The 19,681-nt window shown below is 41.2% G+C and overlaps 1 protein-coding gene across 8 annotated transcripts in view; it reads left to right on the top strand.

Moving 5' to 3' along the window:
- Positions 1-19,681, top strand: part of NBAS (NBAS subunit of NRZ tethering complex) — a 304,433-nt gene that overhangs the window by 24,454 nt on the left and 260,298 nt on the right. For 7 of the 8 annotated variants that reach the window (XR_008313691.1, XR_008313692.1, XR_008313694.1 and 4 more), the window contains 4 exons: positions 8,489-8,633; positions 10,912-10,977; positions 12,469-12,597; positions 18,908-18,971. Coding sequence is in view for 5 of the 8 variants with exons in the window: in XM_053285448.1 (XP_053141423.1) it covers positions 8,489-8,633; positions 10,912-10,977; positions 12,469-12,597; positions 18,908-18,971 (404 nt within the window). In the remaining 3 variants the exon portion in view is untranslated. Of the gene's footprint in view, positions 1-476; positions 614-8,488; positions 8,634-10,911; positions 10,978-12,468; positions 12,598-18,907; positions 18,972-19,681 lie in introns of those variants that run through there. The other variant, XM_053285450.1, reaches the window with a different exon arrangement.

Genomic DNA, 19,681 nt, shown 5'->3' on the forward strand with positions numbered 1-19,681 from the left:
ATATTATCACAATTTGAACTTGTTAGTAATTTCTGAAGAAATCAAAACCGTATTGTGAGGCACACTTGACAGGTGGATAATAAAAAGTCAGGGTTTTGTGCAGTTAGACAAGAATGACGGGGGTGGGTGTGTGATATTAGGGGAAATTAGGTGTTTCTTTACTAAAATAGTTCCATGCATTGCATCAAAGGATTTTATTTGATAGATTTTAGTACTTTAAAACTGTAGAGACTCTGCTCAGACATAATACCAGTCCTGGTTTTGGCACTACAAGAATTACTTATTCTTAAGTATGGCCTGGTTCAGATGAAATACAGTGCTAACACCCCCCCCACCCCCACCCTGTGCGCGCTCTCCCATCTGTGTTCAGACGTACAGGAGAGCAGTCTGAGAGATGTAGGGCAGATGGCTGTGCGGGCTTCCGTCTTTCCTGAAGGACAGCCTGCACAGCCAATAGCAGCTGGAGCGAGGGAGGAGCTTTCTCCCTCAACTCTGGTTTGAGACAATGGCTAACTGCAATTCCAGGATCAGACAAACCTTGGTCACCGCCAAAATGCAGTTTATGGTGGCGTAACTTAATGAAAACTGAATTTAACAAATGGAGTTAAGAAAGGTAAACTGCGGGTCCATTTTTTCCCTTTTAACTCCAGTTCCCCAGGTCCAGACATTTGGCTAGTGAAACCAGAAGTGAATGGACCTCTGGTTTCATGTTTTGTCTGAATCTGGCCTAGGTGTGCACAGGACTGGAGATCTACTTGGTTTATAGATGATATCAGTAATACAGCTTTTCAGAAAAAAAAATTCAGAAAGCAGTTTATGAAGGACAACAACTGAAAATTGTTCCCTTTATCAAAGTTTCCGCTGAAAAAGGAAAAAGAAGAGAGACCCAAGCAACATCCACTGGAGGGATGTTATTCTAAAATGAATATTCTTTATTTAGAACAGGCATCCCCAAACTGCGGCCCTCCAGATGTTGCTGAACTACGACTTCCAGCATACCCAGCCACAAAAAATTATCTCTAGGGATGCTGGGAGTTGTAGTTCAGCAACATCTGGAGGGCCACAGTTTGGGGATGCCTGATTTAGAATATTATATGAAGATTATTGCTTTCCTTCTGATCAATATCATAGAGCCAGCGTGGTGTAGTGGTCAGAGTGCTGGACTAGGACCAGGGAGACCCGAGTTCAAATCCCCATTCAGCCATGAGACTTGCTGGGTGACTCTGGGCCAGTCACTTCTCTCTCAGCCTAACCTACTTCACAGGGTTGTTGTGAGGAGAAACTCAAGTATGTAGTACACTGCCCTGGGCTCCTTGGAGGAAGAGCGGGATATAAATGTAAAAATAATAATAATAATATGAGACAGTCACCATTTTTAAAAAGCAGTCTCTTTGCCCGGTTAGCAGAGTCATGGTATGTTACAGCAGGCATCGTTGCAGAAGAAGCCTTTTCCCACCCTCCCTCTAAGAGGAGGCAACACTGTGTTACATTTATAATGTACCATTATGAAGGTTGTTATATAGCAGTCCAGTTTCCTTTGATGCTCTGTGGGTGTGTTTTGAAGTTGGTTTGTGTAAGCTGAGGCTCGATCCTCTTCCTGTGTTGTCCTTTCTGCATATTAGTTGCGTGTTGCTTAGCCTAGCTCCAAAAAATAAAGCTATTTTCATTGACCTTCTTGTCTGTGCTGACCTGGACAGCAGAACCTGTATACAAACAAACAACTTAGTTTGGATCCTTCCCAATATAGATATATATTAAAGCCTGCTAGTTGATGAATCAGAGGTACCTTTTTAATAGATCAAAATGTTCTTATGTGAGTGATTACTTCTCTAAATATTGCAGCCCTGGTAAAAATTGATAATATTTAGTCAACATAGCAATCTGTATTCATGTTTAATTGTGAAGATGGTTAATTGTAATTATTAAACTAGCTGGTAACATGGACAGATATACAACAAAAAAGCCAAGCATGCATATATTCAATAAGAAGAACTCTAGTGGGAAAAGTTCCTTGATTAGTAATTGTTGTATTGCCAATATCTGAGAATGTTTCCTCAGTAGAATTGTTTTGATTCCAGAATTAAAATGAGGGATTGTCTCTTGGCTTTATGGATAATGGATCTTTAAATTCTTAAGAACAAACAAAACTCTGCTCTGAATCTGTCAGTGAGTGGGAAATTAATTCCATCTCTCTCTTCCTTTTAACTGTGTTTCCCCATTTTTAGAGCAATATGCCCCAAACACTTGCATTTCTTGTATGTATTGGTAGCCAAAGTTACATTAAAGTGTGCTATCGAGTCAGTATAGACTCCTGGCTCCCACAGAGCCCTGTGGTTTCCTTTGGTGGAATATACAGGAGGGGTTTACCGTTGCCATCTCCCACACAGTATGAGATTATGCCTTTCAGCATATTCCTATATTGCTGCTGTCTGATATAGTCTGGGAAACATACCAGTGGGGATTTGAACTGACAGCATCTGGCTTGCTGTTCAAGTCACTTTTCTGCTGCGCCATTAGGTGGCTTACCAGCAGTAAATCGTGCTCGACCTCTTTTTATTAACTGACAGATCATTGACTACATTAGTGTAAACATTTTGGCCTGTTGGTTGCTTAGATAAGTCATTTAAAGTAAGGTTTAAAAGGATTTACTGTATATTAAAATGAGGATTTTAATTGTTTGGTACTGGGGATTGTCACCTGTGGAAGAGTGATCAGTTTTATAGACAATAGAATAGTTACCATAGTTGAAAAGGACTGTGCAGTGAAGTTGCAGAACCCTCTGGGACCTCTGCTCAGTGAATCGCTGTACTCATGGCCTCAACTCTTCAGAGCCAATTGCTGTAGAACAGAGTGGGCTGCTGTGTCCCAAACCGATTGTGGGGTGGGTGGGGGGAGTGTATGCATGCATTTATAACACTTTGAGAATCCTTTTTGTAAAGCAGCTTATAAATATTAATGTGTGCACACCAGAACTGCAATCTTCATATGCATAAAGAAAAGTGTAACATTTATGTGGATGTTGGTTGTGTCTGAAAGAATAGTCACTTCTGCTTGATTCTCTGATGCCTGGCAAATTGATGGGAGATGCTTCCAGGTGCGGGATTCATAGGGGAGGGGAATGGGATGGTCAAGATAATGAGTCTGGGTAGGCATTCACATGCAAAGTAAAGGCTTTATGATTAAATATGGTGCACATGGAACTCAAATAAAATATTTAAAACAATTTTTTTGGTAACTATATGTAAGCATCAAGGAAAGGCAACCATGTGTGTTCATGTACTTGTCTCATATAGTTCAGTAAGGAGCAGGGGTGTAACTAATAGGGCAAGGGGAGACAGTTGTCTGGGGGCCCACTGCCTTGGGGGGCCCCCAGAGGCAAGTCACATGACTGACTCCCTCGGCCGCAAACCCGCCCAGGCTTCCTTCAGTTGTATTTGAAATTGATGTGAGAGTTAAGACCTGGAGCTACCAGAGCACCATGTCTTTCTCTAGTACCATTAAATGACTTGCATCGTACCACTATTCAGCCTCATTAAGATTTCTTTACTTCATGAGCTGAACTTCAGTGAGTGGGGGCGGGGGCATTTTTAAAATCTTGTCTCTGGCTGGGCCCACTACAACCTTGCTACGCTCCTGGTAAGGAGAGTACAGTTTGAATACTCTTGGCAGTGTAAAACTTGATTCTTTTGTGGGAAGCAGAGAAATGGAGAGGAAATAAATATATGCATTGCTTTGCACTATCCCCCGCCCCCATTGGCTAAGCTATTGCTCACTCGTGGCATAGAAATCTCAGTGTATCTGACTCATAATATCTGGATTGTTGATGGCCTCAGGCTACCTGTCAACTTTCTCTTTATTGAGTCTCTTGTCCAGTCCTTAAAAAGTTAATAATTTATGAGGCGAGTCCAGACCTTTTCTATGGCTCTCGGTGGAACTTTTGATAGCGTCTCTCTTCATCTTGGTATAGTTCCTTCTGTTATGTGCTGCATTTTGCCAGCTCTGTGAAGAGTTGCTTAAAATGTTAAGTATGTGCTGCGGTGATATATGCCTCTCTTAGTTCAGTGAAAATGTTTTCCCCCCACCTTCTAACTTGATATGTCAACTTTATTCTAGCTGTCACTAAATTTCATCTGTCCTGAAAATATAATGTTGGAGTATATGCTACTGTATTGAACTTGGATGCTTTGAACTTGGGCTAAACTTGCTCTGCTTCTAGAACCCTTCAACCCAATGGTTGCCATTTCTTTGGCATGTGAATGCACAGCATCCTCCCACATAAGTGTGGTATGGGGCATTAATCCGCACAGGTGTTGGAGAACAGCAACAACAAAATCCAACTTATCCAACTTATTTATTTATTATTTCTCTGTGTAAACCGCCCTGAGTCATTTTTGGAAGGGTGGTATAGAAATTGAATGAATGAATGAATAATAAAGTCTTCTTTCCTGGTCAGCCAGACAGGGAAGGAGCTAAGAGGGAAAGAATGGTCCTATAGGTCCCTACTTTATGTCTGTTGCTGGAAGCACAGTGCCTCTGGCCTTCTTCCCTCCCTCAAACTATAGCACTCTTTTGCATTCAGTGTCTTGTGCTCTTCTGCTCTTCTGCATTTTCTGTGTCTTGTCTTCCCTTGGAGGCGATGGGGGCTGCCCCCAGTTTTGAGAACCATTGTTATACAGGGTGGATATTCCAAAATCTATAGGAACATATTTGTGCTGATGGAGATTTAAGAAAAGCAGTTCTTGTCAGACAGAGGTGACTCCAGAACAACTAGTTTGCGAGAGCAGAGGGGTGGCAAAGAATGTTATTAGGGGAGCAAAGATTTTACTAGACACTAGATATTTATTTGCATTTATATTGCACCTCTCATACAAATCTCTGGGTGGCTTACAGATTAAAATGTAAACTATTAAAACAGTAGATATAAATAAGTGTATAAATACTTGTAGAGGTAAGATAATTGTTAGTTTATTTACCTTATTAATGATGCTTTCCTTAAATTTTCAAACTTATTCAGAAAATGGGCCAGATTTCTCTTAGAAAATACAACCGTTGAATTAAGCCAACTCTTCCAATCTGCTTTCCAGGCTAGGTGTCTCTTCCTGTCCATGTAACAGGGAAGACTGGGGTAGGGAGAGAGGTCAGTATCAGGCTAGCTGTAAATTGCAGGGGAGATGACCCTGCACTCCGCCCCCATACACTATACATTTATTTAATTTATTTAATTTATTTAATTTATTTCTCTGTGTAAACTGCCCTGAGTCATTTTTGAAAGGGAAGTATAGAAATTGAATGAGTAGTAGTAGTAGTGGTAGTAGTAGTAGTAATAATAATAATACATGATCTCATGCAGCCCATTTTGTGGCCAGGAAAGAAATGAAGGAGTTGGCCTGGCTTCTGGGAGGCTGGAGAGGTCTCCTACCTACCTCGCTTCTGCTTCTTGTTCTGGGAAAGAGGAGTGAGTGAGACTTATTTAAACAATAGAACCTTTTTGAAAATAACTTACTCAGGCTCTAGGACCATAATATATGATGCCTGTATTGTTTGACACTTTGCTACAAAGTTCCAGTTTAATGGATAGGGAAGTGAAAGGGGGAGTGGGGAACTATTTTCTGGGAATGCTCACTTCACCTTGGAGTCATCCCTTTTGTCAGAGCTATTTATGCTGCCACTTTATTGTTCTGGTTGTTTCCTGACAGACCTTTCTCTTTTGCTATAGTTAGACCTAGACAGTACTTAAATTATTGCTAGAAAGCACAGTACTTGTGTACTGTTGCTCCCTCCAGGCAACCTGAAAGAGAGAGGATGGATAATTTTGCATTACAATAGAACATCTGTCATGAATAGAAATGGTTGGTGGAAAGCTTGCTTGTTTGTTTTCAGGCAGCATTCTCCATGCACCCTTAATTGGTGGAGTCACAAGGTGGGATAGCTACTGTGTTTCTTCTTGATGCGTGGATAAATCAAAGGGTTAGTTGTTGAATTCCCATTGAAGAGGTGTAGAGAATTTAAGCCCAGCCTTTGTCTCAGAGCAAGCCCATATGGGGGGAAGAAAAATGCTGAATCATTTCCTCCATGTTTGCTCAAGAAAGGATGTTCCTTTAAAACTCAGATCAATCACTGTCACCACACCCACTCTTTACTCCCCCCCAAGTGTGGGTGAAATTCCAGGAAAACTGTCCTTCTCTTTTCCAATGGAAAAATTGAGTGATTGATCCCCCCAGAGGTCACTGCCTGTCAGTCAGGACAGTTCACTCCATGCAGCTTCCACATGGTGAGAAAACTTGGTAGGCAAGCTAAGCAATTAACATTGAGGCATGTTTGCACCAGAGTAAAACCTCTTTTCTTGAGTTAAAAAAAATCAACTCAGAGGCAGGTAAAATACAAAGAACAAAAAGAGAAAAACTATTCAAAATACTACACACTGCTTCAGTTTGAGGCTCTCTCAGCTTTTAGTTACAGGTAACACAAACACTCAGTACTTGCAAGAATACTTCAAAAAGCACCCCTGTTGCAAGAAACAGGTGACAGAGGGACCTTTAAAAGGGCTTTTAAAGGTTACAGAGACTTTTGCACACCCCTGGATGGATAGAAAGGGTGCAGGCTAGAGCTTCTTTGTTACGTTACAGATAAAACCCAATAGACCAGTTGTAAGGATTTGCAAAGCACAAAAAGAAAGAAATCTAGCGTGAGTTAACAAACTGTTCCCTCACTAAACCCTTCAGAAGCCCCAAAGCCCTGGCTTCCTTCCGCCTTGAAACTCACCCAAAACTCCAGGAGAGATTTCAAGCTTCCTGCACCCCTGACTCTCAGGGATCTGCAGATGTCCTTCCATGAGAGAATTCTTCAGGCTAGCTTTGACCATGAAGCAGCAAAAGCTCCTCACTAAGCTGCCTGTCCTCTCTCATCTCCCTCCTAGTTCCTTCTGCCAACAAAATCACACTTTTCTTCCTGCTGCAAGGCCCTCTAGGTCCCTCCCACTGTGTGCTGAGTGATTGATCCCCCCCCAGAGGTCACTGCCTGTCAGTCAGGACAGAGTTCACTCCCTTTTCACTCTTTAGGGTAAGGGAGGGCTAATTGCTACAAGAGGCCAAGAAAATAATATAGAAGTGAAGTACTTTGCTGTTGAAGTTGGAGTGGGAGTGAGCTACTACTGTTTGAAAAGCCAGATTGATAGCTAGGGCAAGGTACGTCTAGATTCTGTACTGTCCTGCCTTTGTTGTTATCCCGGCTTTTTAGGTGGCAGAGAGGATTCTATCACTGACAAGTCTCAAAACGTAGACCTGCTAAAGGGCTTTTCCAGATCTGGCATTGGGCCAAGCCATCCTCTGTTTCTACATCACATGACAACTGCTGAATGTGCGAGCAGGCTTCACTGAAAAGCTCTGTTTTGGGATGATTTGCAGTAACAGATGTTTGGCCCATTCACCCATGCACATTCTCGGCAAGGGACAAGCATGCACATGTGAATCACTTCTTTCATTTCCACTCCCATTCCATGCAAGTTCCCCTCTTTCCAGATTGTGTAGTTTGCTCCTTTCACAGGAGCACATATCACCTGGCCTTTAAAAGAGGCATGGGAGAAGCAAGGATGGATTTTTCATCCATTCTTTTGATTTAACAATATCTCTGCTAAATGAGAGTGAGATTTTTGATCTTGCTTGTCCACTCATATCATTCTATTCATGATTCATGTTTTCAGACACTTCATTAATTGTGATGGCTAGAAATATAGTTTCTTTAAAAAATGTAGTTTTAGAGCTATTGCAAGTTTTTAAAAGTGGCACATTAAGTCTCATGACCAGCTTGTTACCAGTTTCTTCTTGAATCAAAATGATGAATTAAAATAACATAAGTTCTGTTCTGCACAATGGTTAAAAGATAAATAAATAAGGATGCAATTCCTTTATTAAGCCAAACATGACATTTTTCACTGGCAGAGCTCAACATTTTGGGGGTCATTTTGAGGTGTCCAGTTATTAGTAACCCTAGGGAAACATTCATTTGACTTAAAAAACAAAACACAAAAGAACTTCATACATATCTTAGCCACTAGGTGGCAATGTCTTGCCGACTTAAATCATAGGTGAGTAATCTAGCTTTCCTTTCCATTCCATGTTTTCTTTGAGTACCTTGTTTGTTCGAATACCATTTTATTTTTTATATATATGAGAGTTTGGGGGGGGGGGGAATCAGGCAATTTATTTTGAAAAATAGCCTGTTAGCTGAACTACATGCTTAAAAACTTGATGATTTCTTCCCCTTGCTCTGAGTAACGTTTTTGCATCTTTAATAGTAAATATGTAATGGGATTTGATATGTCTAAGTGACATAATTATTAAGTGTAATGTAAGTAATTCACTGTGTGTCAAATTACCACAGATGGGAAGTGCTGAGGTTCTTTTTAAAATGAGAATTACTCATTGTTACAAAGCAAACTTTATAAATTAACAAATATCAAACTAAACTTTATATAATCTTGTTGTGATAGACTCTTGATTATAGGTGGCTATGAAACAGAGGATGATGGAACGGGAGTGTCTAAAGCAAGTAGTTGTGGCTTATCGGCATGGAGAGTTCTTTCAGGATCACCTTATTACAAGCAGCTTACCAGTTATGAAGGTGATATTGGGACTGTAAGTAACATTTGAGTGCATTTACAATTTTTATAAGAACCATTAAGAAGGCACATAACAGCAGCTTTTTAACCAATTCAGTGCTGTGGAGTTGCCTTCTATCTTTTTGATACTATAACCAGTTTCATGTACACTGCTTCCCTCCTATACTGTACAGTATTTATTATATTTACTTGGGGTAGCATCCAGAGTCTGCCACTAGTACAGTGTGTGCAAGCATGAGGTACCTTCCCTGCCTCTCCTCAAAAACTGACCCAGGACCTTTGGCAAGGGGAGAGGGGAATGCCCAGAAATCATGGCGGAAACTGCTAGTGAAGGACCCGCTTTCTTTCAGTTCTAGGATATTCTAATCCTCCTGAACCTCTAAATTTTGTTCGTTATCCCCATTTCTAACAAGTTGTTCTAGTAAGAAGAAATCATCCTACTTTCCTTTCACTGTCTCTATATCTGGGTTAAATTTGGTGCAAATCGAGGTCCACAGGTTAGATCTCTTGCGCCTCAAATGTTCCTGTGTCCACCATCTTGGATCAGGATGGATGTCATCATTACAAACGGCACCATTGAGGTGTCCCTGTGTGTCACTCACTACAGCTGTTCCAAATTTGGTTCCAATCAGTTAGGCAGTCCTCAAGTTAGTGCACTTGTGCCTCAAAGGTTTATGCATCTGCCATCTTGGATCGGGGTGGGTGACATTTTCACAGACTACACTATTGGGGCATCCCTATGAGACCATTCAGCTGTAGCAAATTTGGTTCAAATTGGTTAGACTGTCCACACGTTAGTGCACTTGCATCTCCAAAGTTTACATGTCCACTATCTTGAATTGGGGTGGATGACATCATCACAGTCTTCGCCGCTGAGGTGTCCCAACAGCTGTAGCAAATTTGGTTCAAATCAGTTAAGCGGTTCACAAGTTACCTCACTTGTGCCTCAGAGGTTTATGGTTCCGCCATCTTGAATTGGTGTGGATGACATCTTCACAAACTCTGCCTCTGCCATTGAGGTGTCCCTGTGTGTCACTCACTGCAGCTGTTCCTAATTTGGTTTAAATTGGTTAGACAGTCCACAAATTAGCTTGTTTGTGCCTCAGATGTTCACGTGGCCACCATCGTGAATTGGAATGGATAACTTCATCACACACCACACCCTTTGGGCATCCCTATGTGTCTCTACAGTTGTAGCAAATTTGGTTCAAATCGGTTAGGCAGTTCACGAGTTAGCCCACTTGCACCTCAAAGGTTCACATGGCTGCCATCTTGGATCAGGGTGGATGACATCATCACATACTATACCATAGAGGTGTCCCTATGTGTCTCTACAACTGTACCTGATGGACACACATACATGGACGGACACACACACACAATGCTGGGTCATCTCATAAGCCTACTGGAAATTAGACTAATAAAACCCCCAAGTACAATAGCTTAAAAGGCACATAGATCAGGAGGAAGAATGTGTTTTGTGTGGAAAACTGCCTGAACATGTATGCTCACAAAAGAGGCACTTTAAACTGTCAGGAAAAAGTCATATAAAGCAATATTTAGAATGTTTCTAAAAAATTATGTATTTATTTTCAGATAATTATAATTATTTTAAAATAATAATATAAATAAATAAATAATAAACTTTGTTAGGCGCCCCATAAATTGTTCTCTTACAACACAACATAAAAACATGAGATTAGAAAACACATAACACATTAAAAAAGCTGGGACTTCTGCAGGTCTCCAGAATAAAGGGAGCCTGATGGTTGTGGGAGTCCTATTTTCAAAACACTTTGCTACATGTTCTTGTTGCCTGGGCTTGCCATATGGATAGCAAACTTGGCAGGGTACTCTTCACTGCTTGACAGGAGGAAGCAGTCTTTAAGATATGCTAGATGGAAGTCAGAAGGGTTTGTAGGACAAAGCCAGCACAATAAACTGTGCTAGAAGTGCAATAGGAAACCAGTATGGTTGCTATAGAAGTGGCATTATGTGCCCTGCTCTGCCTCCATTTTGTCTGGAAGGTCTATCCTCTTCTCTTGGCCCAAAGAAAGCAAAAGAAAAGTCCATCCATATTTTGCCTTATCTATTTTGCGGAGAATAGAATGCGCTTGAGAGGTTTGCTATAATAATGACTAAAGATTCCTATTCTGGCATGCATACGGCTAAAAATGTGAGCAACTTTTTGAAAATTTCACACCTATTTTTACTGCCAATTCACTATTCCTTTAGTTTGTGTTAGCTTTTGAGAAAGAAAACTAATGTGAGCTTTGCATGGTTTTGTTTAACAGGCCAAGAGAAGATCACTGTTCAAGATGGTAAATTTCAAATTTTACAGCAGACAAGGAAGGGAACAGGTAATGTATTCCCTGTATGTGTGTGTCATCACTATGTACTTCTATGCAACACTAGTTGCACAGATACACACTGCACTACGGTGTTGAAGTATATCCAGCCGCAATCGCTTCTGTTGTTCAGCCTATCCCAGCTATCAGTTAGTGCTTTAGGAAGGAAACTGCTGCTCTTGTATCTGATGGAAAATAAAAATAGTATTGGTGTCTTTGGTGTAATGATAAACCAAAGCTTTGAATGATCTTGCACAGATGCTCCTGAAGTACAGGTGGACCTTGTCATCCGTGGTCCCTGCACCCATGGTTTTGCGAATCCATGGTCAGGCTATAGTGGCCGCAACCAGTGTTCCCTCTAACAGAGATTCTCAGATATTGTTGACGACAGCTGCCCTAATCCCCAGCCAAAGGCTGTTTGGAGGGCATTGCTGGACACCTACAAAGCATGGCATGGTACTATAATTCACTTATTTCTGGTTTGGTTTTTTAATTGCTGCTTTGTTATTTTTTTAATCTCCAGGAACCTAACCCCGCAGTTCCCATTGACTTCAAGTCTTGCTATCTGCTGTTGCATTATCCACAGAAATTGGTGGAAATTGAGCCCCTGTGGATAACAAGGTCCACCTGTATAGCAAAAACTGATGGGATAGAACCTTTGTGGTATTCCACAAATCTCCCATTGAACAGCTACAGTTTTGCACATCACAACTTCTGCAACAGAAAATGAATTAGAACTATTTCAGTTTCATTTGTGACTCTTGGTGCAGGCAAGAATGTGATGGGTTCATTCTAACTAGTGTTTTGTGCAAACAGAATGTCATTTCAACTCATGCAAGGAGGGCAGAATTTCTGCTGACTCCCCCCTCCACCAGCAGCTCCCCTGTGCCACATCTTACTCAAACTAGGAACTGTGGATATATGGGCTTTAACCCTTTAGTATCCATGGATAATGAAATTGGGTGTCAATTAGACAACCACGGATATGCAAAAACAGAGATGTTTGTTTGTTTGTTTGTTTATTACATTTATATCCTGCTCTTTCTCCGAGGATCTCAGAGTGCGGTACATAGTTATTTTATCCTCACCACAACCCTGTGAGGTAGGTTAGGCTGAGAGATAAGATGACTGGCTCGGAGTCCCCCAATGAGTTTCATGGTTGAATGGGGATTCGAACTCGGGTCCGCGAATAGTGAGGTTTCCCTTCATGCATAACACAGAGATTGGAGGGAGCTATGGAACTGGACTTAGTCTGTAATTTTTTTTGTCTCATTTGAGACTACTCATTTGGCTCTAGAACCCTTTGGCATGGATTCAGAGCAAACTTAGGGGATGGATGCTTGACATTTGGGAGCTGATGAGCCCTCATTGTTAGTTATGGTCACTAAAGCAGAGAAGCAATGGAAGGCGGTATTAACATGAAAAGAAACATTGCTGCTGAATCATTAAGTTGACATAGTGTTTTGGTTGTGTTTTTTTAAATCACTGATTGAAACACTGCAGGATGGTGTCTTCAAAATGAGCCTTTCTTTGGATGGCACTCGTCTAGCAGCTATTCACTTCTCAGGAAAATTGACTATCTGGGGAATTCCCTCTCTTAAACAACAAGGAGAATGGGAACAAAATGACCAGGTATGTGGCTGTTACTAGTTAAGTTCTACTTGTAGCCTTATGTGGAATGACTTGGAACACTCTATGGAATTTCATGCTGCCTTTTGTTTTTTGTAGAATGATTCAAAACATAATGGTTTCATAATACATATCATAAAACTAAAAGAATCCTTTTTCTCTTTCTTTTTACCATTGAGCCTTTTTATCTATATACTTATCCATGCTGATTTAATCCATTAATTGTCTTAATCAATTAACTTAAATTTCTTTTATTCAGTAACAGGTCTACAGTTGTTTAGTGTAGATTGCTGCATATACCAAACAGCTACAATTAAAATATTTTGTACCTGAGTAGTGTGTTACAATTTTTCGAGATTAACAGCAGAATCCTATGCATGTCTGCTCAGAAGTAAATTCCATTGAGTTCAGTAAGACATGCTCAGGAAGGGTGCATGGGGTTGCCATCATACTATGTGGAACAAATGGGGCTTACTATGTGCTTATGTAACATGATGACTCTTTCATAGGACGCCCTCTCATTCGCTGTCAATTTGGTTTGTATCCAACTGTTGGCACATGAATTACAGAAGAATGTTGCCTAAACAGTAGTTTGAGTGGCCACCATCTTGAACTAATATGGCAGTTCAGCACAAAAATACCCTGTCTGGTTCCCCAGGAACCCCTCGCATGTGCTATGAATTTAGTATGTATTGCACTATAAATGCAAACATTATTAGAGGGGGATACACATGTAGACCTAGTGACTGCATAGGCCTTCCTACCCAAGCTCCTCCTATGCATGCATCCATCCCTAGGTACATCTTATGATATAGCAACAATATTTATGTATAGACAATATTTAAATGTTTTTCCTGGATTTAGTATAGGTGTGTATTTGATATTGTGCGTCATTGTTTTAAGTTATGTTCATTGTAAGCCACTTTGTGCTTCTTTTAACAAGGGAAGGCAGGGTAAGAATTATAAACAAAATGTATGCCCAGAAAAGCATAGAGGTAGAGAGGCAAAAATATCCCCACTTCATCTATTTTTGATGGTAAGGAGTGTATGTTTTTCTTTGTGCCTTTGTAATCCTTAAAGTGATACTAATAACAATAATAATTTGAAAAATGTGCCTTCCTTCTTTTACAGCAATCAGATTAAAAGGCCACATTTTTGAAGCAATTATCTGTAGTGCCCCACAGTATTCTCTATGTAACATTTCTAAAACTGAAATAATTGTTCTCTAATATCTAAACCAGTCTAATACAGGTGAACCTCGCCATTCGCAGATCTAACATCCATGGTTCTGTGTATCTGCGGTCAGGTAATTGACACCTGACCCCGGCATACACAGGGGGAAACTTTCATGTCTCTGGTTTTTGTGTGTCTGGAAATGACTTGCAAGGTCATTTCTGGCCACCATGTTAAGCAAAGTAGCCATTTTATGGCTCATTTGTTTAAAAAGTTCTTCTCCCACGAAAAATAGCAGATTTGGGGCATTTGGGGGGCATTGCAGGACAGCTGCAGATCCGTGAAGCACAGTAGGGCACTTTATTTCTGGTGTTCTCCCCACTTCTTTGCAGCATCCAGGCACACACACCCTTACCATCCCCATTAACTTAATGCTTCGTTATCCACGGTTCCATTATCTGCGGTCGTAGAGGAGAACGGAACCTGCATGAATAACAGGGTTCGACTTCAGTCATAAATATTTCACCATCATTGCTTGGAAGAAATAAGTTGTGCTACCACTTATTTAGAGGGGGATAAATTGAATATTGATCCCCTTCAAAATAAGGGGGGGATAAATTCTTTAAAGGGGGATAAATTGATAAATTTGAGAGGGATAAATTATTTATAGGAGGATAAATGGAAAAGCAATAATGATACCACACACACCCCGCATGTCTGTCTTGTCATACTAATCTTATCTTTAGTCTTTGTAGTGGGAGGCTTAGAAATGAGTTTCTAAGAATACAAAAACCCACTGACAGCTGAAAGCATTTTGCAACTAAAGTAATTAGATGCATTATTCTTTTGAAGTGACTGGAAAAAAAAGCAGAAGAAAAATTGGGAGTACGACTTTTGTCTATGATTCTCGTAATCGTTTATGAAAATTACAATAGAAATTCATTGGGCATTGTATAGGTCTCTTGCATCTTTTATTTTATTGTATCGATTGCATTGGAACAATGTTTGGGTTTGCTAAAATGGGAGGGTCAAGAGCAAGCAATTCAAGCAATCCAGGACAGTTTTTGCAAATAAAGTAATAAGAATCAAGGCTTTTAACGTCTTTGAAATTGGAACCAATTTGATGTTTTATATTTTGCACTTGGATCATCTTCCTAACTGTGAAAATTGCTTGGGATTGGATCAGTCTCTGTCATGCCTGTAAAGTGTAATGTGCGCTAGCAATATAACTTGGTTTTTCCACATTGCTGTGCCAATTTTTGTGATATTCTATCCCGGTCTATTTTCATCCACTTCCATGACATCTTTTCTTGTGCTTTATCCAGAACACCTCTACTCTGTCCCACAGGGGTGTAACAAGGCTGGAGTGGGCCCAGAGACAAAAATTTAAAATGGGCCCCTCGCGCGCGCACACACACACACACACACACACACACACACACACACACACACACACACACACACACCACAATATATAGTCATGTGACTTGCCTCTGGGGGGCCCCTCGAGGCGTGGGGACCCCCAGGCAGCCGCCTCCCCTTGCCTAATAGTAGTTATGCCCCTGCTGTCCCATCTAACGATAGGAAGATTCTAGAAGGCATAACTCTCGTATCGATCTTTGACAGTTAGCAAAATTATAATCTTAATAATTATAAAACAGAATGCTAGAAGGTTAAGGGTAACAAAGTCCAGATTCCTGCACTGAGGCAGAATCTTTAGTTGTACAAAAGCTCTCTAATTGTTAGGCTTCAGTAACAGTTCCCAACGGGAAATCAGCAGCAAGGGAAATACAGCACATTAGAACTTACCGGAGAAGAAAAAGGTGTAAGTAAACCAAATCGAGATAGTGAAAGTTATGTAATGTACTACAGGAAAATATTTGGGGAGGGCAACGGAAGGAGAACACCGATGCTGTCAGCCACTCAAGTATAATCTAACTGTTCTTGAAACAGAGTATGGAAGACCATGCTTCATTCCTCATGTGAAGACTAGAGTCATCACATTGGTGAGTGTACAGCGATGAAATGACTAAACAGGACTAACATGGGAGTTGACTGCAGTGTAGTGGTGGGTAAGTTTAGGCTGGAAATGAGAAGACTAAGAGAAAATATGATAGCTTTCTTCAAATATCTGGAGGGCTGTGACACAGAAGAAGCAGTGGACTTGTTCTCTGGTTGTTCCTGATGTCAGGATTAAACAATTTTAGTCTAGACATCAGGAGGAATTTCTTAGCTGTAAGAGCCATTTGGCAGTGGAATCCTTGTGTAGTTGAAGCCTCTTCTTCAGAGGTTTTTAGAGAGAAGCTATCTGTCAGGAATGTTGTGGCTATTTCCTGCATTGAGTAGAGGGGTTGGGCTAGAAACTATTCAAGGTCCTCCTTTACTAAACACGAGGGCTGTGCAAATAACCCTTGCTTCGTGCTGCCTTTGGAGAGGTTCTCCAAAGAGAATTTTGTGCTGCCTTTGGAGAGGTTCCTGCTTTGCTTTGCACCAAACTCTTCAGCCCCTCCCCCCACCTAAAAATACTTACAGGACCAGACAGGAGACAGGCCTCTTTTTTTTCTGTATCTTCACTCTTGGTGGCAAGGGAGCAGGCAACATCTTCCAGGACTCTTTTTTTAAAAAATACTTCCCTATGCCACTTTACTTCCCTTGCGGGCAAATGGTACAGGAATGGGGCAATGAGGAAGACACGGCCAGATTTTATTGCAGGTGTCAGGTCAATCTGGTGTCACCAATCTGGAAATGGTGCAGGCGTTCCTGGAATATAGTCTTTTCTGAGGTAGTGGCCATTGTTGCACCCTCGGAAAAGACTACAATTCCCAGGACTCTGGGAAAGTAAAGGGGGACATTTTAAGACAAGTTACAGAAGATGGTTACCAGTTGGTGCCTGAAAGGTTTATTTCAGTTTGGGCCACTTCAGCCCCAGCCAGGTGCACTTTGCTTTGAACTGAAACAGACCAAAGCCAGATAGGTCCGTGAAGCTTCATGTGGCACTACTAAACACCAGTATGCTATAGTCAGCTCTTGCATCAATTCTGTTTAACCATTTCATCTCTGTACATTGTGTTGTATGTAGGTTGTGTCAACGGAACTGCTTTGGGGTGATTGGCGAGAACACCCCAAAATGTGTTTGGGCTTGTGTGGGGGAATTAGTGAGCTAAAGTGGAGCAGTTCCACATCAGAATATATTTGTGCAAAGTTCTGGTCCCTGGGACATGAACTGAACAAGTCAAATGGCAGAACAAGTTGAGCTTCACGAATACAGTCAGCTTACTGAAGGATTAGGGGTAAAGCAGAAAAAAAGGTTGATTATGGCAATATTATTACTGAAATACGTCACAGAGATTAACCAGGTAACTTGCAAAGCGGCAATTTGAGCTTGGTGTCCGAATTAAATGAACTCTGGGCTGGCTAGAGAGTGAAGGCTTCAGAGAAGCAGGTTTTTGGATTTAGGAAAGAACAGGGATAGGGAGAGACACAGAGGAGTGCAGGAATTATTATACTACCTCACTCCTTATGGCTCTGATGCAACCGAAGGACCTCTTTCCTCTGCACCGGACAGGGAGTCGAGAGGTAGCAGCAGGGGACCGCATGTCATTCAGGGGTTAGGCAGTAGGGGGAAATCCAAAAGGGATCTGGTCTTGTGTAGCCAGCTTATAGCAGCGAGGCATGTTGGGCAGAGTTGACCAGTGAGAAAAGCCAATCTGGAGGCTGAGAGCAGGAATGGCGCAACGAGTAAGACATGGCCAGATGTTATTGCAGGTGTCAGGTCAATCGCTCAAACAGCGGGTGTCTCCAAGTTATAGAGAACAAATGAAGCACACTGGTTCATGAAACCAGGACCAGTTATAGCCCAAAATGTGCCTTGAGGCGAAGTGCTGATTTCTGCTCCTCCCTGAGGTGAGGAATTCCTGTGGATCTCAAGAGTCCATTGTCTTTTGTTGGGTATGCTAGAGTAAGCACAATTGGTGTGAAAAGTCTTTGCACCTCCATTCAGTCTATTTACATACAGGTTGTTCTTCACCTTAGCTGTTGGGTTAGAAGGACCCAGTAAACCAATCAGTATTTTTAATGAGTGCATCTGCCTAGTTCCTATGGCCCATCAACCTCCTTTTGTTGGGGAGGGGAGTAGCGTTTACAGTGCCTTATCTGCTTTCCTGCTGAGATGATTAGTTTCTCTCATTTGAAGCAACCAAGGAGAGGAGGTAAAGGGGCCCAACTCTGGACAAAGAGACCTTGACGTTAACTCGGAAGCTAACTCAGGTCTGCTTAGATATTCCCTATAGAGGGAAAGGCGTGAGGCTAATCCCCTTTCAATTTGCTTGATAGCTGGTGAAGCTGTGGGCAATTGACCCACTGCCTTCTAAGTGATCTGTCCCTTTATACTGACAAGCAGTGAGCCCATGATTCCGTGAGACTCTGAGAATGTTAAGAGTGGGAATTACAAGCCTGTAGTCCCAGGCTTCTGGGATCCTACAGAACAGCAATGCTGGCAACAGTTGTCATGAATGGTAATTGTGAATGAAAGAACAGGCTTTTTTGGTATGAAAATACAACAGAATTCTTCTTCACAAGTTACCCTCTGTGTTCACTTAACACTTGGAGGGGGAAATGGGAATGCATTTGCTAGCCCGATTCCAACACTGGCTCCCCTGATCTATGTGTCCTTGGTGGAAGGTCTGGGGGTGTGTGCTGTCTCCCCCCCCCGCCTCTTTTTTTCTGTGTGTGTATGGGATCTTTTGAAGAAAATTATTGTTTTATCATTCTGATCAACAGAATTCAAATATTTTAGTAGCTTAAACTAATGATGATGAAAGTGTGAGAGCATGCTTACGTCTTCCCTCAAAGTTCTTTAATGAAGGAAACTTCATTCAAGTGTTGCCTGAATAAATGAGTTACCTTCTTGGAAGTGTTCAGTTCAGTGAAGTAAATAGTTCAGTGGATGGGTTTATCTTGTACAAGTAATATAGTAGAGGCCTTTCTACCTTATTCTAGCACAGGTTGTTTTTATTTCGTATTAATTCTCATGACACAGGGCTGGTGTAGTAACATTAACACAACCTCTTTCCGCAAAAAGTAAGAGTGTGTGTATGTTGTGCTTTAGATATGTATGAAAGTGTGTCTGTTTTAATTTTAGCCAGGTTATGATGAAATCAAGCCAGAATGGAGACTCTCACTTGAAAAACGGAAGAGAATTAAAGGTCAGTGCTATAGTCCTGGTTACTTGGGGTGGGTGGTGAGAATGAGGGGGAAACATGATTTTGTCAACCTGTTACCTTCAGTAAACTTAGTAAAGAATATAAGAGTTAAATATTAAAATTGTTCCAAGTATAATTGCATAATTGTACATTCTTTGTATATTCTGAGTAAACAATGATAGAGGATGCATGAATACCTTGCACTTCTCTTTCCACCTCTGAATATTGTGCGAGCAGGGGAACATCCTGCTCAACTTCCGTTTTTGGGATGCATGAGCAGTGTCCTTATTTGTCACCCAAGTGTGTATCATTGTATACCTTAATCTGTATTTTATGAACAACAAAATTGAGTTTCCATTCCCACATGGTTTTCATGCAGATATCCAGATTATATACACAGAAGCAAGTATTTTGTAGGGATGTGCATGAAACAGATTTTTGCATTCTGTTGTGAGCTTGAAACAAAATGCAAAACAGCCAAAATGTTTCATCAAAACTGCGGCCAACTCCAGCTGTTTTGATGGAACAAATTTGAAATGTTTTGAGTGCTTTCGCCATAGGAAACAATGGGGAAACTCACAACACCCCATGGTTCCCCATGGGTAGCTCCTAGGGACACCAAAGTGGGTTGTGTAGTAGGGCATAATGGGTGCTACCCACTACCCAACCCACAAAAGAAATGGGCAAGCAGGTGATATTAACAAACGTTTAGC

Source organism: Hemicordylus capensis, chromosome 1, assembly GCF_027244095.1.
Source record: "Hemicordylus capensis ecotype Gifberg chromosome 1, rHemCap1.1.pri, whole genome shotgun sequence".
NCBI classification, from domain to species: Eukaryota; Metazoa; Chordata; class Lepidosauria; order Squamata; family Cordylidae; genus Hemicordylus; species Hemicordylus capensis.